This window comes from Rana temporaria, chromosome 6 (assembly GCF_905171775.1).
Source record: "Rana temporaria chromosome 6, aRanTem1.1, whole genome shotgun sequence".
NCBI lineage: Eukaryota > Metazoa > Chordata > Amphibia > Anura > Ranidae > Rana > Rana temporaria.
The window spans coordinates 88,692,424-88,716,150 of record NC_053494.1 but is presented as its reverse complement, the minus strand read 5'-3'; the positions used below and the strand labels follow the sequence as shown (position 1 = coordinate 88,716,150).

Sequence of the window (23,727 nt, the reverse complement as noted above, 5' to 3'; positions counted from 1 at the left end):
ATTAACTCTGCAGGGTGCCCAAACTTTTGCTGACGCCATTTTTTTGTTTTCTGTAATTTTGAAAGTGTAAATGATGGAAATAAAATCTAACTTTTTTTGACATATTATAAGAATGTCTAATCTGTAATTTGATGCCTTTTGGAGATTTTTCCATCTTTCCTTGGCTTCGTTATGCACATTAATACAAATTTTTACCTGGGGTGCCCAAACTTTCCCACTGTAAACTTGTGCGGAGAGGTACCATATTTATCGGCATATAACACGCATTTTTTCCCCCTGAAAATCGGGGACAAAGCAGGGGTGCGTGTTATACGCCGATAGCGTACCTGCATTGAGGACTTCTTTTGGGCTGCAGATGGACATTGATGGTCACTGACCCTTAATTTGCTTCAAAGTTGTTTATTTAAAAAATGTTTTTTCCTGAAACTTCCTTCTTAAAATTGGGGTGCGTGTTATATGCTGGTGAGTGTTATACGCCGATAAATACGGGTAAGTATTTTGTTTCTTCTTTACAAGTATTTACTTACTTTACACTTTTCTCTTAGGTGGTAGGGTTGCTTTAAAGTTTATAAACTTCTGAAAGCTGGGCAAAATTTTAATTAACAGGAATGTCAAATAGTTTCTTAAGGCAGCCAGCAAGAAAAAATAATTCCAGACTCCCAGAATCCTGCTGTGCAGAGGTGCTTTCTCAGTATTTCCCTTTCCATTAATATTTTGCCAAGCTTCCACAAGTGTAAAACAGGCGACAATGTGGCTCTTTAGTGTGAGCAGATCTTAGTAAACTAAATGTTACTATATAGTACTATATATGCAGATTAGCTACAATTCTCTTACACTGTAAGATCAGTTCTGATGATCACCCGGAAAGTATTCACAGCGCTTCACTTTTTCTACATTCTGTTATGTTACAGCCATATTTCAGATTGGATTAAATTAATTATTTTCCTCAGAATAACACAAACAATACCCCATAGTGGCAATGTGAAAGAAGTTTGTTTGAAATATTTGCAAATTTATTGAAAATAAACAGCAAAAAATATCACATGTACATAAGTATTCACAGCTTTTGCTCAATACTTTGTTGAAGCACCTTTGACACCAATTACAGCCTCAAGTCTTTTTGCGTATGATGCTACAAGCTTAGCACACCTATTTTTGGTCATTTTCTCCCATTCTTATTTGCAGGACCTCTCAAACTCCATTAGGTTGGATGGGGAACCTCGTTGCCCCGCCATTTTTAGATCTCTCCAGAGATTCACAATCGGGTTCAAGTCTGGGCTACTCAAGGACATTTACAGAGTTGTCCCGTAGTCACTCCTTGTTATTTTGGCTGTTTGCTTAGGGTAATTTTTTTTTACTGTTGGAAGATGAACCTTGGCCCCAGTCTGAGGTCCAGAGCGCTCTGGAGCAGGTTTTCATCATCATCATCATTTCATCAGTGCTGCATCATTGCATACATTGCTGCATTCATCTTTGCCTCAATTCTGACTTGTCTGCCAGTTCCTGCCGCTGAAAAACATCTCGACAGCATGATGCTGCCACCACCAAGCTTTACTGTAGGGATGGTATTGGCCAGGTGATGAACAGTGCCTGGTTTTCTCCAGACATGATGCTCGCCATTCAGGCCAAAGAGTTTAATCTTTGTTTCATCACACTAGAGTCCTTCAGGTGCCTATTGGCAAACTCCAGGCATGCTGTCATGTGCCTTTTACTGAGGTGTGGCTTCTGTCTGACCACTATACTATACAGGCCTGCAGAGATGGTTGTTGTTCTGGAAGGTTTTCCTCTCTACATGGAGAAACACTGGAGCTCTTGTCAGAGTGACCATCTGGTTCTTAGTCACCTCCCTGACTAAGGCCCTTCTCCCTTGATCGCTCAGTTTGGCCAGGCTGCCGCTCTAGTAAGAGTGCTGGTGGTTGCAAACTTCTTCCATTCACGGATGATGGAGGCCACTGTCTTCATTGTGACATTCAATGCTGCAAAAAAATTCTGTACACTTCGCCAGATCTGTGCCTCGATACAATCCTGTCTCAGAGGTCTACAGTTCCCTGGATGTCATGGCTTGGTTTGCGCTCTGACATGCATTGTTAACTGTGAGACCTTAGGCTGGATTCACACCTGTGCATTGTCAGTGCTTTTTGCCTTTTGCAGATTTGCACTACAGAACGTGTTCCATAGGAAACCATGTTAAATGGACTGTAGTGCAAATCTGAAAAATGCAAAAAGTGCTAAAACTGCTTAAGTGTGAATCCAGGAATTGAGGACGTCTGGTCACCATAGCTTATGATATATTTGATGGTTCCCTTTTATGCTAGGGAGAGTATCGTCCCTGCCCAGACTATTAGTCCTTTAATTTCTTAAGACATTACAAGAGTTATAAGTGGGGCTGCATAAACTGATATAATTGTTTGTTCTACATGAAAACAAGTTTGCTATAGATCAAGAGAAAGAATTTTACTATAGATGCAGAACAGTAGAGTTATGCCACCTCCAATTTGTTTTCTGCTGTTGATAGCCTCTGAATTAAATGCAGAACAGCATGTTTATGCTTCCACAGATGTGGTTACCTATGGTATGATCTTGCTATGGGTCTGCATTGGTGACAAAGCAATTTCACAAAAAACAAATGGAAAGCCTCAGCTAAAGAGGATTGATGCAGATGCCAGAGCAAAAGGTTTTCTATCCAGCTTACTTTGTTGTGGCAGGTGCATGGAAACCAAGTAAATCTTAGCTCTTGAATGTTTTCTAATTCCCAAAGCTTCACTTCCTTGAATGAGAAGTTTGAAAGTGTTAATGAGAGTGTACCAGCTGATTTTTTTTACAATTAAAAAAAATATATGTTTTATCTGTTTATGAAGCTCAGGTACTAAACAGCTTACTGTCTGTTTTCATTTACCTATTAGTAATTGCAAAAGACTTTTTAAAATAAAAAATGACGATTCCACAGAATACAGCAGTGTAAAATTGAGCTCAAACAGTTAAGGATTGTAGGTCTAACCGATATATGCCTAAATGTTATATTATCTATGGGGAGGGGAGTGTTCTTGAGTGGACTGTCAGCAACAATTGTCCGATGTTGTCTAAGTTTAAAGTTGTAATCTAAAAAAAAGAAAATTGAGAAAGTAGCTAAGGTTGACATTTGAAAGCTAGCGATCAATTCGTTTTTGTTAACTTCTGTTGATCCATAAAAGGATTTTTGGGTGTACAGTTCTGTGCACACAGACAGGACACATTAGAAAAGTTTCTTCTAGCACTGCAATTCAAAGAATCACGTTTGTTAAAGTGGATATAAACCCAACCACTAAAATTTTATTGGAGCTTAATATAAAGGCCCTTTTCATGCACTTTGTTGTATGGGGTGACAATGCTCTGCCCCTTACCCTCAAAATTGTCTTTCTGTAAATCGCCCTGTCACCTTTAAAAAGTTTGCAGCTAGAACAATAAGGAAATATCCCATGTGAAAAAACACATGCATCCGATCATCGGTTAACTGCATTTGGACATGAAAAATTGCAGCCTCAAAAATTAAGGAAATACAGTATGTCCAGCAGACAGACTGTGAAACAAATTCAGTTGCAACCAACAAAAAATAGAAAACATTTTTAAAACTGTAGACATTCCATGTGGAGAAGCTGTAAAGGAATTTGCAGGACACACATTGGCAACCTTAAAGGGGTTGTAAACCTTCCTGTTTTTTCACCTTAATGCATTGTAAGATTCTTAAAATTACAATGTTGATACAATGCATATTTGTTTATGAGAAATGGAGAAGAACGCATATTTGCTTTTTTAATGCTATCTGCAAGTGTATAAGGTTATAACAATTAATGCATTTAACAAGCTCATGATGTTTTCAGTAATTCTAGTTGATATAGTACTGTGAAGAATATTAAAGACTTGCAGATAGTGTAAATTTACTGACAACACAGCCCTTGCTCAGCTCTTTTCAAAGACTGCAAACTTGAAGTCTATATATATAGTGTCATGGACCTTGGAGTAACTGGAGTGGTTACTGAGCTATACTGAGACATTTCCATTATGTGATAAGCCTGTTTAAAGCCTTTTGATTAGCAGGTGTGGGTATCTTCTGTTAGTAGAGATAGACCGTCTGTCTAAAGATGTGGAATGACATACCATGTTCTATTGTGTGATGCCAATACTGTGTTGTAACTGATTAAGTCAAAAGGGTCTCTGCCCTGTCTTAAGGCTAACTCACTCTCCAGACGGTCCCATTGTTCTGTGGCTGGCTATTGTGTACATTGATTACCCCCTGGGGCTTCTGTCTCAATACACATAAGCCTTTCTATCCAAGCTATTGGACCAATCCCTGTTGACTATTTCAAGTCCTCATTTGCATGGTCAAGGAGGACCTGAGTGAAGACTGCATATACTTTACAATTGACCAATGGGAAAGCGGTTGTTGGGGGTGGGATGTTCCCAATTATGTATAAAAGTGTGCTGTGTACTTGAAAATAAAGAGTCCTGTTTGAACTTACATACAGCCTGCCTGGTGTTTGTTCTTAATGGGTCCGAATGGCACATAGCTGTAATTCGGATCCCGGAACCTTGGATGACTGGACCATCAGACGTTGCAATCTGCAAGCTGATCTAATAGAAGCAGAGGAGTGTCGGGAGAGCAGAACCGGGCGAGCAAAGGATCTCGTCACATTGGTGGCAGCAGTGGGATATCGGGAACTTGCCATTCCCAAAGCTGAAGTACTGACCGCAGGGCCGAACTCTGCTAACCTCTGCTCAGTACCTATAGCATCTTCTGGGTTCCATGGACAGGAGATGGTGAACCTCTATCCCCAGACACCAGTTGTAGAGACAGGGGATTTGATAGACTTTTCTGCTGAGGAAGAACAACCTGGGGAGCCTCCAGCAGAAGAGCTGGTATCAGGGCCAAACTTCACTGTGCTCTGCCCAGCACCAAGGGCAGTATTTGTGGAGTTACCAGGAACTTCCCCAGCTGAAGCGCTGGTCACCGGACAGAGGGATCAAGACCTCTGCCCCACCCCTGTGGCAGTTCTGGAGGCTCAGGGTGAGAAGATGGCGATCACTCCCCAGCCACAGATTACAGAAGATATGGACTGTTCAGAGGATGTTATGGATTATGCACACCCAGCAAAAGAGCTGGCCACAGAGCAGAGTGCCCCGGGCCTCTGCTTTCAACTAACAGAAGAGGGGGTGCCTGTGGTAGTGGATGAGACTCCGATCTCCACTGACACAACCCCAGAAAATGGTGCGGCACTGAGACAGGAGGATGTCGGCTTTGCTTTGCAAGCACCGGGGGATTTTTACCTAGCATCAGTGGATGGGACTGCAGTCTCCACTGGTATACCCCAGGAATGGTGGCCAGTTGGCCCAGATCCCAAACGGCATGATGAACTGAGCCCAGCCACCCTGTCTTCTCTCCAGCGGCTGAAAGGACTCCAGGGAGAAGGGCCAGTCCAGGCCTCTCACCAGCGGCAGGCGTGTTCTCTGAGAGAGGCAGATATTGGCTGGGTGAGTAATGCTCTGTTTGAGACAAGTTATCTGGGGTACTGGGTGGGTACCGGAATTGAGGTCTCTCCCAGTGTTAGTCTCCTGCCAAAGGGGGAGATGTGTGACAGACCTAGCCGGGACAGGGGCTTTTGGAGAGGACTGAATTCGAGCCTCTTGCCGTCCGATTATGGGCCAGGACCTCAAAACAGGAAGGCAGATGGGTCATCCCAGCAGACAGTCCTGGAACTTTAAGACTTCTTTTCCAACATCCTCGAGTTGACCCGTTTGGGTCCCACTGCGGCTGTTTCCATGACATATAGTATGTAACAATCATCTATTTTGCAACTGATCCATAAATATCTACTGCTGTGAAATAAATTAAAGGATGTTTGAGAGAACAGCAGCATATTGTAGAGGACAAATTAAATAAACAGAGTCATTAAAACATCTGGTGTGTTATTTCTGTTTTGAGGAGAATGGTACTAGTGTCACAGTATACAATAAAAGCAACAATCAGCGCACAAATAATACAGTTAAACTAAAAATACTGCAAGCTGAACACAAAAAAGGTAATCACGACCTCAAATGTAGCAAATGAAAACAATATGTAGGTACAGCACAATGAAAGTCCATATAAATGTAACTGAAGATGACACCCAGTGATACAGCGAAAACTCTTCAAACGAAAGTGATGTAACCTCCACCAACAAGAGAAATGCTTCCTTATCAGATGGGATGGACCATTTGCGTTAACAACTGGTCAAAACAGCTTGGTCTCAGCATAGGAGAGAAGACACGGATGGATCCAGCAAAGTGGTAAGTAATCCGATCAGATGGGATGGACCATTTGCATTAACAACTGTTCAAAACAGCTTGGTCTCAGCATAGGAGAGAAGATGCGGATGGATCCAGCAGAATGGTAGGTAATCCGATCAGATATGAAAAAACAACAGAAAACACGATCTCAGTGTAGACTGTTTGTATTTTATTCCAATGGTAAAAAAGTTCACTATACAGCAAAAATCCTGGACTGGACAATAGGCACAGGGAAATCCCCGGGGGAGGAGCTTTGTGATGTCACCCGTGTCCTTTCCATTGCTGTTTGCAGCTGTACACCACGGCTACATGCCATGCTTTTTTATGATTTTAATCTCATTCGCTATACCAGACGGTAGTCCTCCAGTGGATTTCCCTGTGCCTATTGTCCATTCCAGGATTTTTGCTGTATAGTGAACTTTTTTACCCTTGGAATAAAATACAAACAGTCTACACTGAGATCGTGTTTTCTGTTGTTTTTATTATCTGATCGGATTACCTACCATTCTGCTGGATCCATCCGCATCTTCTCTCCTATGCTGAGACCAAGCTGTTTTGACCAGTTGGTAATGCTAATGGCCCATCCCATCTGATCGGATTACTTACCACTTTGCTGGATCCATCCGTGTCTTCTCTCCTATGCTGAGACCAAGCTGTTTTGACCAGTTGTTAACACAAATGGTCCATCCCATCTGGTAAGGAAGCATTTCTCTTGTTGGTGGAGGTTACATCACTTGCGTTTGAAGAGTTTTCGCTGTATCACTGGGTGTCATCTTCAGTTTCTTTTATATGGACTTTCATTGCGCTGCACTTACATATTTTTTTTATTAGCATCACAGTATAACAGCAGAAGTAGGCCCCTAGGTTTGTTTGACATGAAAATTCCGGTGGGTTCAGATGGAAACATGTAAGCTTGTTTTCAGTTTTGGTCATAAAAGTAATGTACTTTATTACTAAAATATTAGAAATATTTAATATGGCAAATGGCTACTAGGCACCTGGTCTGGATAACTACAGTAACATGGAACTGCAGGGTGTTAGTAAGTGTATTATTTAAATGACGTTTGAGCATGTAATTGTGCAACGAAACACATGCAATTCATTAACATTCACCATCACCAGTTATTAAGCCTGTATTTTAATTAAGTTGTACGCCAAAACCATACTGAAACGTTGATTTTTTTTTTTATTAACTTGTATTTTAATAATTGATCTCTGGATAGAATTATAATAAGCAAATGATACAAATGGAACCAATGTTTTTGGTAAATTTTTAACTACATTTTCTGGAGTGTTTTGTAGATATAAACATAATTAAAATTGCTTCCAGGAACACTTTTAACAGAAGCTTCTGACCTTTCTATTTTGACGGTCCAGCATTCGCTGGTCACTTTTTGTTAACTGTCTCAGTCTAATTAGTATTGTATGCCTAGTCTTATGGGGCTAGAGACAGAGGGGGTAAATATGTGTATAGAAAAACAAATAATTTTTTTAAAGATAATGTTGACAGAAGAATCCCTTGTTTAAGATATTCTTTAAATCTAAAGCAACACCAGTTACCAGAGCTCTACACTGGAAACTAGACGTACAAGACTAGAATTAGACAGAAAAAAGTTAATGGTGTTTTATTTAAATCACACTTCAGTATTATTTAATTGAAATTATTAAATGCACATTTAGAGAAGTGCTAGTTTACCTGAAATCAATCGGTGTACTAAGATTTCATAATCCACTGTTCATCAGAAATGAGTTACTCTTGCTTTGCACAGTGTTGTCAATCAATCTAAGGCGTTCCATTCACCAAGCAGCTTACCATTCTGATGATGCACCTTCATAATTCAGTGGACAGGGGGGATAACTCAGGAAGCTGCAGAACTGCTCTGTATTGTGGATTAGTTGTCTTACCTCTGGTTATGTAGTACAGCAAGGATGGCTGTATAGAATTCCAAATCGTTTTGCAAGGAAAAAAAAGTATAACAATGTATTTGTTTTTTTTAATGACGTTTTGCTTTACCTGAACAAAAATACGCATGAAAAAATATGTTGTTTTGCTTCTACAATTGGGGATAGTGATGTTAATATGAACCAATCTTGCACAACTTAAAGTATAAGATTATGACTAAATATTTTAAATTCAAAAGGGTTTCATACAGTTGGTTGTTATGAAATGTTTCTGTTATAGGTACAACTTCACCCTAAGATACATGAACATCACATGTGATGCATATAATCATTTTCGAAATTGCTTAAACAATTTTGAGACCGCTAGACATGGAAAACAAAGATGGTCAGCACAGGAAATCAAACTAATGTTTCCACAATTTTTCATCTATGAACGAGAACATTTGGTAAGTTTTTGTTATGTGATCTCATGCAGTGTGTTCCCTCTGGTTCCTAAGGAACAACAAAATGGAAATGTATTTACTATCTAGCATGTTGTATCTCTTTCAAATGTTTGAATCCCACTGTTCTAACTGTTGGCTTCTAACTGACTTTGGTATGTAGTAAATCTAAACCATGCTCTTCACTTTTTTTTTCCTTTAAGTTAGCAGGACATTTAATATTTAAGAGAAAATAAGCCAAATCAATAATCATACACAAAAAAATTACATTTCATCTAGCTGAACACAAAGGTGATTCAGAGAGACACAAATAAATTCATACTGTATAAAGCATTGCCTAATTTGCTCTAACAGAAAAACATTCTGGGTCAGATTCACGTAGCCCGGGCGCAACGTAACTTAACCGATTTAGGTTACACCGCCGCAAATTTTCTGGCTAAGTGCCCGATCCACAAAGCACTTACCTGGAAATTTGCGGCGTTGTATCCTAAATCTGTCCGGCGCAAGGCGGGCCAATTCAAATGGGGTGGGTACCATTTAAATTAGGCACGCTCCTGCGCCGGACGTACTGCGCATGCTCCCGATGCAAATTTCCTGACATGCTTTGCGTGAAATTACGACGCGCCAACGTTTTGTGAATCGCGACGTGAAAAAAAAACTTGCGCCGGGAAAACATTTTTTAAAAAAAAAATCCAAAAGCGACGCGGGAAAGACGGGTATACTTTTACATGGTGTACTAATTTTACACTTTGTAAAAGGTGCCCTATCTTTGCGACGGCAAACTAACACTTGCGGCACCGTAACGACGGGAAAAAGTTTCGTGGATCGCCCTAACTGCTAATTTACATACCCGACACTGGTTTACAACGCAAACTCCCCCCAGCGGCGGCCGCGGTACTGCATCCTAAGATCCGACAGTGTAAAACTATTACACCTGTCGGATCTTAGGGATATCTATGCGTAACTGATTCTATGAATCAGTCGCATAGATAGAAACAGGGATACGACGGCGTATCAGCAGATACGCCCTTTTGTGAATCTGGCCCTCTGTTCTGATTTTCAGATATACTATGGTCTTCTGCCTGTGTATATGGTCAGCCCTTCTTTGTTTTTGTAAACACAGTGAAATGTGATTCAAGTACACCTATAGTTACCTTCAGTGAAATCTGCCTGTCAAAATGATCAGTAGATACAGGCAGATAAAGCAATATAGTTACATAGTTGGGTTGAAAAAAGACACAAGTCCATCCAGTCCAACCATTAAAAAAAAAAAAAAAAATCATACAATCCCATATACCATAATTCTATACCCACAGTTGATCCAGAAGAAGGCAAAAAACCCCAGCAGAGCATGATCCAATTTACTACAGCAGGCGAAAAAAATCCTTCCTGATCCCCCGAGAGGCAATTAGATTTTCCCTGGATCAACTTTACCTATAAATGTTAGTACTCAGTTATACTATGTACATTTAGAAAAGTATCCAGGCCTTTCTTAAAGCAATCTACTGAGCTGGGCAGAACCACTTCTGGAGGGAGTCTGTTCCACATTTTCACAGCTCTTACTCTTACTCAGCTCTTGTGAAGAAACCTTTCCGTATTTGGAGATGAAATCTTTTTTCCTCTAGATGTAAAGAGTGCCGCCTTGTCATATCCATGTACCGTATCCTATAAAAGTCAATCTTGGCCCCACCTCCTCCTGCCTCACAATCCTCTGTGTGAATGAACTGGCTTTATACACTTACCAAAAGTATTGGGACGCCTGCCTTTGCACGCACATGAACTTTAATGGTATTTCAGTCTTAGTCCGTAGGGTTTAATATTGACTGGCCTCAACTTAATAGAACACCTTTGTGATGAATTAAGGATGAGACTACAAGCCAGGTTTTTTTTTTTCATCATATGTTCAGTTTTAGATTTAAGATCTGTTACAGGTTTACTTGAAGTATCATTTAAATATACTTGCCCCCAAGTGTATGGAGAGTCACCTTCTCTTAGGGCTTAGTTTGTATGCTCAAAAGAGGCAGAGGAGGAGCTGTACTTATAGTGGACACATGAAAACCATATATTTATGTCACTTTGCCAGAGAAAATTGGCCAATTAAAACTTTAATATCTGCAATAATAAATGTACACATTATCTTATGGAAGCATTGTTGTTAAAATTTGTGGTCTGGTTATAAGGTACCTTTAACCTTTTTGCCACCACTGCCCGATCGCTTTCACCAACTATTTTTGCCCTCCCCAGGGTTAAACCCCCCCCCCCTCCCCTACCATTGTGCTTTCCAGGCACTGCTGTCCCACTTACGGGCGAAGGACCCACATGGCAGGGTTTGCAGGGTGAAGGAGAACCAGCAAACATCCTTCCGGCCAGGGAAAAAGCTGATGGAGCATGATCTGCACTCCATTGGCTTCAGGTGGGCAGGTGAGACATCAGGGTTCCAAAAAAAACAACTGATGTCTCATTAAATGGGAACTGTCTTAAAAATACACGATATAAATAATGTTTTAGTGAAAGTAAAAAAAAATACAAAAAAAAGTCCAGAAATACACCCAAGCACTTAAAAACCTCACCCTGCCCCTACGTGCATGCATACACAAATGTAAATATGCTCTTAAGGGGTGCCTACATAAGAAAACATTGCTTACGATACATATTGCAAATCACTGCACACCAAAGTTAGAGCAGTATTTCCATGGCTATTATTCACAGTACATCTAACCCGATTACCTGTATGGGCTTTTAAAGTGTTGCCCATAGAAAATATAGGGTACTGAAATTTGTCTTTGTTTGGCGGGTGCATGCAAATTAAAAGCTTGACATGTTGGGTATCTATTTACTCAGTTTAACCTTATCCTTTATACTTTACCAAAAAATGGATAATAAATATTGTGTTTGTGCCCTAAAATGAATTTACATTTTAGTTTTTACTGACATTTTTACACTTAATAAACCATTGCGCAAATATCATGTGACATAAAAATTTGGAACTGCCATGATTTTATTCTCTGTTTTCAGAAAATATTCAATGGTTTGGAGATTTAACTAATCTTCAGGCCTTAATACATTTTTAAATATGTGGGCAAAAAAGCATTATCAGTGAAAGGGTTAAAGTTTCCCTGTCATGTGAGAATTATGTAGGCTGTTATTGATTACCTCTCCTTTTGAGAATGCTAATATCTTGCTGTTATGGTTAGGCATTGTCCCTGGCCTGGAATAAAACTAGGTGTAGAGATAAGGATCTGATTTATTTTCCTGCGTGTTTCCTGTCTGTGGCTCAAAAATATCAGGTACACTCAGCCAGGGAACCAGCATATTCAAAAGGCATCCTGCAAAAGCAGCCCTCCTATTTCTTTCATGGCACTCCTGGGCATCACCAGTCTGGTGATAGGAACATAACTGTTAAATTCTCAATTTCAGGATCAGAGTAAAGCACTTCATGACTCTCATTTAGTCTCTTCCATATTGAGCAATTGTCTTTCTGCTTCTTTGGACAGCTTGTCTGTCATAAGCATTCATGGGCTGTTCTATCACTTGGGTTTTTTCAGCCTTTCATTTCTGAGCTTGGAAAGCCTCCATCTTGGAATGAAGAACTCCATGACCTCTGTTATCACCACACTGCAGATAGCTAAAGAGTTGCAAGCTACCCAAGGTCAGACTGGGACACTGGGGCCTACCACATACAATTGTGTTTTGGTGCACATCTTGCTCAACGCCAAGTTTTTCATCACAGCACAAACGTGTTCATTCAACAACATTGCATTTATTCCTGATGCCATAAAAGGACAGGAAGCAATTACACTTTATCATACATCACAGGACAGAGTTAGGCTGATATTACCTACTGGATTAAATGCCATCTCTAGGTGACTGGGCACTGGTAGACAAAGGTAAGTATGACATGTTTGTTATTTAAAAAAAAAAAAATTGAACCTTTAGTATTACTTTAAGCCGTGTATGCCAAGCATGCAGTGCTTCCAGGGGGCAACTGTGGGACACAGACTCTGAACCAGGCATTTTCAGCAGTTAATTTCCCCTTACCCGGGTCACCAGAGTCACCAGGTGTTGCTTGGCAGGCTAAGGTCCTTAACAGGATTGCTGCATAGGGGCTTGGTAAACCCTATTAAGGGGTCTCCCTTCTGGGGTATGTAAATAGTAAATACAAGGTATTCCCTTTTTGTGGCTTGCAATGTCTTCAAAAAAAAGGAGCCTAGTCATATCAAAAGTGTTGTATCCCCTGAGAGACCAGAGGCTTCTGGCAATCTGAGCCGTTGCGCCTGTCTGGTATTGTGCCTACAGTCAACGCTGCTGCTTTACCCTTTATCACCAGGGATGAACTATTCTCAGCCCTAACCGGGTTAGAGCACAGGATTGCTGGCATGATTGTCTCCATTCCGCAGGGTGGCAGTAGGAATGGGTTGAGAATCGGGAAGAGCTAAATGCCAAGGATTCTGTGGAGGGCCTGACAGATGAGTCTGCTTCTGAGCAATCTGGGCCAGATGATGTCCAGTTAATGTCTGCCCCTTTGGGGTCCCTGAGGCCTCCTCAGGCCTCACAGGCCTTCCACCTGCACCCACTGTTGGAACAGACTGTGTATGCTGACTGGGAACATCGTTACAGAATTTGCATTCCTCCTAAGAGGGTTTTCCCTTGTATATCCCATGGAGGAAAAGTTTAAGAAGTGGAGGATGCCATAACCCTGGTATCCTCTCCAACAGTCCACTTTCAGATAAAAGTCCTCTCAGCGGCAGATTCGCTGCAAGACTTTTTTTGGGGGCAGAGAAGGCCCACCTCCCGCCGCGCTCCTGTGGTCTCCGCTGCTTACCGGAGCTGCTCAGCTCCACACCGTCAAACGTCACTTCCGCCCAATGGTCTTTTAATTATTGCATCTTAGTGTAAATGTTAGATCTGAGGTATTTTTTACCTCAAATCTCATGTTTAAGAGATCCTGTCATGCTTTTTTTCTATTACAAGGGGTGTTTACATTCCATGTAATAGGAATAAAAGTAACCCATTTCTTTTTTTAAAGGACAGTGTTAAAATAAAAAGTAAAATAAATAATCAAAACAATATTATTATTTTTTTAAAGCTCCCCGTCCCGCCGCATACGAAAACGGTGTTCAAACCACACATGTGAGGTATCGTCGCGATCGTTAGAGCAAGAGCCATAATTCTAGCACTAGACCTCCGATGTAACTCAAAACTGGTAACCTGTAGAAATTCTTAAACATCGCCTATGGAGATTTTTAAGAGTCAAAGTTGGTTCCCATTCCACAAGCAGGCGCAATTTTGAAGAATGACATGTTTGGTATCAATTTACTCAGTGTAACATTATGTTTTACAATTTAAAAAATTATTTGCGCTACGGTTACTGTTTTATTTTTTAAATAAAAGACTGCTGCGCAAATACGGTGTGACATAAAGTATTGCAACGACCAGCATTTTATTCTCTAGGGTGTCTGAAAAATATGTATAATGTTTGGGGGTTCTTCTAGCAAAAAAAATGATTTTAACTTGTAAACACCAAGTCTGAAAAATAGGCCCAGTCCTTAAGTGGTTAAACAAGAACTTAACTAATGTGTACTAAACAGCAGGGAGGGCTTGGAGTCCCAGATATATGGAAATATTACTACGCAGCACACCTGAACAGGTTAATAGATCAGAACAGACACTCAGATACAAAGTTATGGGTACAAATTGAACAGGAACAATTTAAAATACCCCTAGAAAGAGCACCGTGGGGGTTTGACGCACTCCCTAAAGAAATTAAACAAAATCCGATAGTGGGTAACACGGTTAGGATGTGTGCAATAGCTCTACCTATGATGGGGATTGAACCCAGGACATCTCCACTATACCCAGTGATAGGTAATCCCCTCTTCCCATTAGGATATGAAGATGGAGCATTCCGGTATTTAAGGAATAGAGAGTCTACACAAGTAGTGAGGTATATCCACATGGGAAGATGGGTAACAATAGCGGAACTAATGGAAACATAAAACGTATTTAGACTAAAATTCTGGAACGCACTCCAGATGGTACACTTCCTGAACACCTTACCGAATCCAGAGAGTTTTGAAAGACCACTCACGAGATTTGAGAAAATGTGCAACAAACAAGGAATATTATCACATACTCTTTCAATAAGTTATGAGTTATTGATGCAAACAGGGGGACACCATCTGAAGTGCGGGAAAGGGAACTAGAGAAGACATTCAGCCTGGTACAACGTCAATGCATATACAAGCGGGCACACGAAACATCAACCTGCGTGAGAATACAAGAGATAAATTACAAAATATTTACGAGATGGTATAGGACACCCGAAAGGCTAAACAAAATTTTCCCAGAAGTATCAGACACATGTTGGAGGTGCCAGGGGAGCAAAGGAACGATGTTACACATATTTTGGGATTGCCCTAGGTTAAGGAATTTTTGGTCAGAGATTAAAGGAGTTCTCCAGCTATGCTCAGAATACGAGATCCCGGAAGATCCAGAATTCTACCTTCTACATGTTAACCATATACCAGAAAAAGCCTATAGGGAAACAATTATATGCCACCTCCTAGACACGGCAAAGGCCTGTATAACAAAGAAGTGGAAGTCACCAATCCCTCCATCAGTGGAGATGTGGATAGGTAAAGTTAAGGAAGTAAGTAAATTAGAAGAGTTGGTACTGACAGAACAACATCAAAAAGAAAAATACCTAAGAACGTGGACGTCTTGGAAGACCTACATGGGTAACAGGGGAGAGGTTTAAAGTGGATCTCCCACGCAAAATCGATTTTTTTCTTTATGCGCTATTTAAATGGTCAATAGCACTGCTTTGCTGAACTCACGGTTCTGGTGTCCCACGGCCGCTCCGCTGTCATGCTGTGTGGAATATAGACTTATATCTTTTGTATTAGGGTTGTCCCGATACCAGTATCGGTATCGGGACCGATACCGAGTATTTGCGCTAGTACTCGTACTCGCGCAAATACTCCAGATACCAAAATAGAATACTTTTTTTTTTTTTTTTTTTTTACATCGAGCGGTGCATAGAGGCAGGGCCGGATTAACCGTGGGGCTGATGGAGCTGCACCTCCAGGCCCCCATCATAATATAGGCCCAAACTTAATGCCAGTGCCATTGGATGGCACTGATAGGTGGCACTGGCATTGATTGAATGGCACTCATAAATGGATGGCACTGATAGGTGGCACTGGCATTGATTGGGTGGCACTGATGAGATGCACTAATAAGCTGCCTCCCTGCACTGATGCACTAATGGGCACTGATCTGCACTGATAGGTGGCACTGGCTAGCTGCACTTTTGGGCACTGGCACCGATGAGCTGCACTGATAGGTGGCACTGGCAGTGATCACTCCTTCAATGATATGTAGTTTTCCAGTACCGTATGCTAAAAAACAGCCCCACACCATGATGTACCAGTTCTTCATATTTCTAAAGAAAATATCCTTGGTCTGTATTGTGGTTTGAAAACAGTCACATGACATTTAAAAAAAGTATCGGTATTCGGTATCGGCGACTACTTGAAAAAAAGTATCGGTACTTGTACTCGGTCCTAAAAAAAGTGGTATCGGGACAACCCTACTTTGTATCCTTCCGTTGCCATCTTAGGTTTGGGCGTTACAAGCCCACAAGCAGGGACTTCCTATTTGCGGTGGATGCTGTCCCAGCATCCACCGCTCGATCTCGCGCATGCGCACTGGCAAAGGTGAGCAGCGGCGTTACAGGATCAGTATCTGTATAATGGAGATTGTTCAAACGCCCGCCCTCCTTTGTTTACATCCACGTCACTTCCTGGTAAACGAAGTCGCGCGATGTTTGCTGTCACAGGGCCAAATATGATAATTAGGGAGCTATGACACAAGCTCCCAGAAGACACAGCGCGGGACAGGAAACAACAGAAAACCCGACGCAGACCAGAAGCCCATCTAGTTCAGATGGTATAGTAAAACTTTTTTATATAAAACTATCCGATTTAGCATTGTTTTGGAGCATTAGTAATATTGAGATTTAGTTAAATTCAGGGTGGAGCTCCGCTTTAAGGAAGGTAAGGCTAAATGCCCCGGAAGAAGCGCGGGAACCTTAAAGAAGTATATGTTTGGATGTATGAAGAACTACAGAACCATAGAGAGGGGGAAGGGAGAGGGAATTTCTGATTCTTTGGGGGTCCAGGGTTTTTTTTTTTTTTGCTTTCCATGGATGTCCTCCCCGGGAAGCAGGGGGGGGGAAAGAGATAGGTATGATTGATGTATAATGTAGATCATAAGGCAGCAAGGGATGTATAAGAACAGGTAGAACTGTTACCGTGGCTGTATTATTGTTTGTGTATTATGTGTTGTATTATTTTGTTTTGTAATAAAAGGAAAAAATGTAAAAAAAAAAAAAAAAAACAAGAACTTAACTTGTCCGGTGGATAATGCACAGGGCTTAAAGGACCCAATTGACAAGAAACTGAAGTCATTATTAAAGACTTCCTTTTGTTTGGCCAGCTCAGCCTATTCATCTAGCTTTCGCAGCTGGAGTCTGCCAGTCCTAAAGGATCAGGTCAGACAGCCTGACAATCCTAACCAAAAGGATGATCCTGCTGAAAGCAGAACAGATATACTTTGAGCGCTGTTTTTTGCTGTTGATGCCTCAAAGGAATTATTACAGCAGGTTTCTCGTTTGGCTCTCCTGTCTATACACATTCGCAGACTTTTGTGGCTTAAGAACTGGTCAGCCGAGCTTCCTTGTAAGAAGTTATTGGAAGGGTTCCCATCACATGGGGAACGTTTGTTTGGTGAAGATTTGGACAAATATAGGCAAAAGATTTCTGAAGGGAAAAGTTCTCTACTTCCTGTGAAGAAAAAAAAATCAGGTGTCCCTTGTTTAAAACCTCAGGGACCACTTCCTCAGGTGTCTTAGCGCCAAGGCAGTTCCGCCACCAACAGGACACTAGAGCCAGGGGGAAGCTGCAGGGCCAGAAGAAACCCTGGGTCCAAAACTGTTCTAAACCCAGCACCAAGCCCTACTTTTGAGGGGACGCCCCCACTCTATAGGGTGGGGGAAGGCTGCTGTACTTGGAGAACAGTGGTTCAGGACAAGTAGGTCACCTCAACAGTATCCCGCGGTTACAAGCTGGAATTACAGGGGTGTTCCTCCTCAGAGGTTTCTAAGATCCAGCATCCTCTCGGATCCTCCAAAGAGAAACCCATTGTTTCAGGCATTACATCATTTAGTGCATCAGTAAGTGATTGTACAGGTTCCTGTATCCAAAAGGGGCACAGGGTTTAACTTTAACCTTTTTACAGTTCAAAAACCAAATGGGGGACACAAGGCCCATTTTGGATTTAAGATCCCCGAACCAATATCTATTAATACAGTTCTTTTGGATGGAGTCTGTCTGCTCAGTAGTAGCCTCGTTCCAGATGGGAAACAGTGACGGGAGTCACTTTGGGTGGGGGGGCCGTGGAACCCAGAATCCTTTGGGGAGGTTGGGGAAACCCTTGTTATGTGAAATATTTTATATATATATTTGTCTCATTTTGTTGTGTATTCTATGCTGGGTCGTTTGGGGTGTGGCTGTATTCCATTGTTCTATTGTGTCTGTCTGCCCTAGGTATTATGGGATGTGTAAATATGTGTGCTGTGAGGAGGGAGGGGGGGTTCCTCCAACAGCTCTCCCTGCTGATTGGACACATCTACCCCCCCGGAATGCAAAGGGGGGCTGTCCCAAGTATTACCTGTGTACCTGTGTTTCAATAAATTGTTAAATGTTTGTTAGATCACCAACCACAGGATGGACTGTGGGTGTCTAAAGTAGTGCAGTGCCACGTTCTAGAAATATTTTGAAGCAGCAAATGTCGAGGAAAGAAATGGACTTTATAGGCACCAATAATAAAAATACAGATATATTTTTTAACATATAGCCCGAAAGGGTTTGTTAAAAAATGGAAAACACAGTACATAAAATCAAATAAATTAAAAAAGAACTACAGTGACAACTGCAGTAGCCAAAGGTGATCCAATAGGAGTCCAAGAGTGGTCAACACATCTTACAAAGAGAATATGTGACTATATTACAAAGTAGAATGAGTTTTAGCTCGACATGTTTTGCGGAGGCCGCTTCTTCGGGAGCTAGTAGTGTTTCTAAGGCCCCGTACGCACGACTGAACATGTCTGCCGAAACTGGTCCGCGGACCAGTTTCAGCAGACATGTTTCAGTGACAAAGTGATTCGACGCATGCGTGGAAGCATTGAACTTCCAGGGCCGCGCACGTCGCCACAACGACGCGGCCACGTCACCGCGTATTGTGTACGCGCGGATTTCTGTCTGATGGTGTGTACAACCATCAGACAGAAATCTCCGGGCGGACATGTCCGCTGAAAACGGTCCGGCGGACCGTTTTCAGCGGACAGTCCGTGCGTCTGTATGAGGCCTAAGAGAAAACAGACTATTATTGGTTTTGGGGTTACATAATACAATGTAAACATAGAAAAAAACATAAAATAACAGAAAAATAAGAACAACAAAGGGTTGTTATGGAAAACAAATTAATGTACCACGTGCATTAAAGCACTTTTAAAACCAGTCAGGACGTGCGAGAAGAAGCCAGGGAGCACCCAAAGGAGAGTCACTATAGGGGAGCCACCCGCACAAGGCACCAGGGAGGAGATGTGGGGACACACCTAGTAGAATATAGTGGAAGGGAAATGAATAAGGCAGGGGAGAATTTTTATATATATATATGTAATATAGCAAAGATATATAAATAATGGTTAGTAAACTATATCAGTGCCGAGGGTAGTACCTTCCATATAATGGTAGATGGAACTAATAAGAGGCACTAGCAAAGTAGTTATAAAGACTAGTAAAAAAAGAAAAGAAGGAATGTATATGATTTGAGAAAAAGGGTAGTGCCAACACCACAAAATCGTGTGTGAGAATAGTAAATGAAAAAACGCAAAGTGAATTGCGCAAATGCGTACCATATACAGTGACAAAATATGCTTGAAAGTAAGTTGTTGATGGAGAAATTAGTAATTGGTAGCGAGTTGGTATGTGCCCTGAGTGAACCACAATAATCATGGAATAAGAGTTCTGTCATAAAAGATAAGATATATATAATGATAAGAATAATAAAGAATTTACAAGGTAACAAATATGTAAAGAGAAAAAACCCTACACCCAACATACATAGCAACACCAAGACCTAAAAAGTGCCAGACCTTACCTATTTAGATTGCAAAATGGCAGTGGGTAACAGCCAGGCAGAGTAGGTAGAGATCCTCATGAGCCCATGAGCAATTGAAAAAAGTGTTATAAAACCGATAGGGTAAACCTAGAATAGAGCTTTTCCCAGCAGGTTCCCAGAGGGTTGTAACAATGGTACACTACCTAGTGAAAAAATATATAAATAGAATCCACATGTAAGGAGCTAGCGCCAATAAGCCACAACAGCAGCAGAGAGAATTGTGTAGTGGGAAAGTACATACCAATATGCGGTAGATGGTGAACGCGTCCAGGTATGAAAGTCCACAGGTGAAATGGCTGTCTAAGCAGCAGAACACACACATCGCCTTATGTGTGTGTCCCAGTCACGTGTGCGGATTGAACTTCTGCATCACGTGACTCGGCCGGGTCAGGGACACACGCCTGCAGCACCGCCCATCACGCCGCGCTGCTAGAAGCAAGCGCACCATAGAGGCAAGTGCCGCCAGATCGAGCGTCCATAGAACACAATGGCGGCCCCCCGGTGGCACCAGTACACAATGTCCCGACCAGCAGACGCAAGGACAGAACAGACTGGGAAACAACAGGAAGGAGCAAAGGCCGACAATGCTCCAACCGCATCGCACTGTAAATAATACAGTGCTCTGCAGTTGCCCGGCCGCACATCACACCCCCCAGAGTGCCCAAACGCATGCGAGTCCCTACATTACTGTGCAATTCCCTGAGATACTCGCACGTCCTGAATAGCGAAGTAATTAAAATATTAAAATCACATGTACGTGTAAGTATATTTAAACAAAAATACCAAAATATAAATTTGTATTGTTAATAGTGATCACAAAGATATAAAATGTCTATTATGCATATGAATATGCAGTTGTATTTAAACGGATTTGAGTAAGCTACCACGGCATGGGAACAGGGAGAGGGGCAGGGAGGGCGAAATCAATCAAAGTCTTAGTAGATGGAAAGAATAAAGACAAAAAAGACCCCGAAGTATCAAGACAGTGTGTTCCATCTGGTACAATAGACTTTCTAAAATATATTATAAGAAAGATTTGTACGTTTGTACCAGGTGGTTGTGTGGCATTCAAACGTTCTATCGATTTGGTCTCCTGTTGTAATATTTTTTTGTCCCAATCGCCTCTTCTTGGGTCCTGCTGTACTACAGCCAAAGCCAAGAAGGTGACCACAGAAGTGTCAAACCAATGATAGAGGTCGAGGTGTCTGCTTATGGGAGTTAAAATGTTACCACTAGAGTGACTCTTTTGGGTGCTCCCTGGCTTCTTCTCGTACGTCCTGACTGGTTTTAAAAGTGCTTTAATGCATGTGGTACATTAATTTGTTTTCCATAACAACCTTTTGTTCTTATTTTTCTGTTCTTTTATGTTTTTTCTATGTTTACACTGTATTATGTAACCCCAAAACCAATAATAGTCTGTTTTCTCTTAGAAACACTACTAGCTCTCGAAGAAGCGGCCTCCGTGAAACATGTCGAGCTAAAACTCATTCTACTTTGTAATATAGTCACATATTCTCTTTGTAAGATGTGTTGACCACTCTTGGACTCCTATTGGATCACCTTTGGTTACTGCAGTTGGCACTGTAGTTCTTTTTTAAATTCTTTGATTTTATGTACTGTGTTTTCCATTTTTTAACAAACCCTTTCGGGCTATATGTTAATAAATATATCTGTATTTTTATTATTGGTGCCTATAAAGTCCATTTCTTTCCTCAAAATTTGCTGCTTCAAAATGTGTTTCAATAAACAGTTCATGTTGAGCAACCAAACAAGTACTGCCTAGTTTGTGTCTGTCAGCGGTTGGAATATCTGATATCTATATTCAGACTGGGAGGAAGCGGTATATGACAAAAGCACTCAAGCGGGCATTGCGCATGGCTGAGAGAGTGGCCCCAGGAGCAATGGGTGACTGAGTTGGACAAGCTGGTCCAGCAGGAGATAAAGCTGGACAATGGCACGCAGAGCAGGGATTTTTAGGGGAGACAACAAAATAGGGATATGACTTTGACGGCCCTGGATTGCTGTGGGGAGCCTTACAGATCATTTTGTTTGGCGATAAAGGGGAACCTACCCTTCAGGACCTGTGAGAATACAGAGAGGCTATGCTCTGTCTTACAGGGGTCTTAGAGCTTAAGCCTGATCTGGACTATTTGCTAAGTAAGGAACAGTATCTGGAAAGGGCATACAGGAAACTGCTAGAACACGTTCAGCAGCATGCCAGAGAATCAGCAGTGAAAAATCTGGAGATTGCTGTCTCCAAAGCTGAAGTGCTGACAACAGGGCAGAGCGCTGCTAATCTCTGCCCAGCACCAACAGCAGCTTCAGCCTCCCGGAGAGAAGAGGCAGTTGGCCTTTCTCCCACAACACTAACAAGACCCCTGCCCTACACTTCTGGCAGTTCCAAAGGTCCAGGGTGAGTAGGTGGTGGTCTTTCCTCCCCAGCAAGGATCCATGCACCTGGGAGCCAGTAGCAGAGACATGTCGTCCCAAGAGCCAGATGAGGGTAAGGTACGTGAAGCAGCCGGCTTTCCTCCTTAACAGCAGATGGCATCCCAGAATGATGCCAGCAACCTAGCAGAGGTTCTGGCAACAGGGCAGAGTCCTGCTGGCCTTTTTCTTAACTGACAAAAGATGCGGTCTCCATCTGTATACCCCAAGGATGCTGGACAGTATTTCCAGATCCCCAACAACATGATGAAGTGAGCCCAGCCACCCTGCCTTTCCAGTGGCTGAAAGGACTCCAGGGAGAAGGGCCAGGCTGCACTTCTTCCCAGGGGTAGGTATGTTCTCTGAGAGGCACAGGTTGGTTGGGAGATTAATGCTGTGTTTGGGACAATTTATTTGAGGTACTGTGTGGATACCAGCATTGGAGGACTGGAACTACTGACTAACTTCGAAGTCAACCTGTCTGGGGTCTCCTCCTGGGTTAGTCTGCTGCTGAAATGGGGGAGGGGGCCTGTGAAACCCCAGAATTCCTTTGGGGAGGTTGGGAAAAGCACTTAAGCGGAGTGTGGAACGTTTTGTTACAGAGACAGGTCCCTAGCACCAGTATTGGGTCTTTTAAGGGATCTTGGTGATTGGGTACCTGGACCTGGCTCAGAGATCACTCACTACAGGCTCTAGAACAGAGCATAGCCTGCACAGTGTGGTATTTGGAAAGCTTGGGCTGGGTCATTAATACTGAAAAGTCAGCCTCGAGTCCAGCTTTAATGCCAGAAGTATTTAGGTCTGATCCTAGATAGTCCAGGCAAGGGTGTTTTTGCCACCCATAAGGATCTGTGCCTTGAAGGATTAGGTGTGTCAGATAAGGGGCATCAGACAACCCTCCATTCGGCTCTATATGAGTCTTCTAGAAAGGATGGTGTCCTCCTTCGAGGCAGTGCCCTATGCCCAGTTCCATTTCATGCCTATACAACAAGACATCTTGTTGGCTTGGCACAGGAGAGGACGAGCCTTGGATTATCCCATGTTATTATCTTTTTGGGCGCACTTAAGCCCTAAGCTGATGGTTGCAGGATCAGAACCTGTGAAAGGAAAGATCCTTCCTCCCGGTATCTTGGAGAGTACTGACCACAGACGCCAGTCTCTCAGGGTAGGGAGCGACCTTAGAAGGAACTCACAGCTCAGGGGAGATAGTCAAGGACAGAACAGAACCTGCCCATCAACACCCTAAAGTTGCAGGCAGTGGGCCGAATTCAGAAAGAAGATACGACGGCGTATCTCCTTATACGCCATCGTATCTCTGAGTCCGGCCGTCGTATCTATGCGCCTGATTCATAGAATCAGGTTACGCATAGATATGCCTAAGATCCGACAGGTGTAAGTGACTTACACCGTCGGA

At 42.1% G+C, this 23,727-nt stretch overlaps 1 protein-coding gene across 2 annotated transcripts in view; it reads left to right on the top strand.

Annotated features, from left to right (window-relative positions):
• METTL22 (methyltransferase like 22) overlaps window positions 1-23,727 on the top strand; it is a 404,370-nt gene that overhangs the window by 359,103 nt on the left and 21,540 nt on the right. Inside the window, exons 10-11 of one of the 2 annotated variants that reach the window (XM_040356984.1) lie at window positions 8,483-8,648; window positions 21,317-21,658. In XM_040356984.1, the coding sequence (XP_040212918.1) occupies window positions 8,483-8,648; window positions 21,317-21,328 (178 nt within the window). In that variant the 3' untranslated portion in view covers window positions 21,329-21,658. Of the gene's footprint in view, window positions 1-8,482; window positions 8,649-21,316; window positions 21,659-23,727 lie in introns of those variants that run through there. The other variant, XM_040356983.1, reaches the window with a different exon arrangement.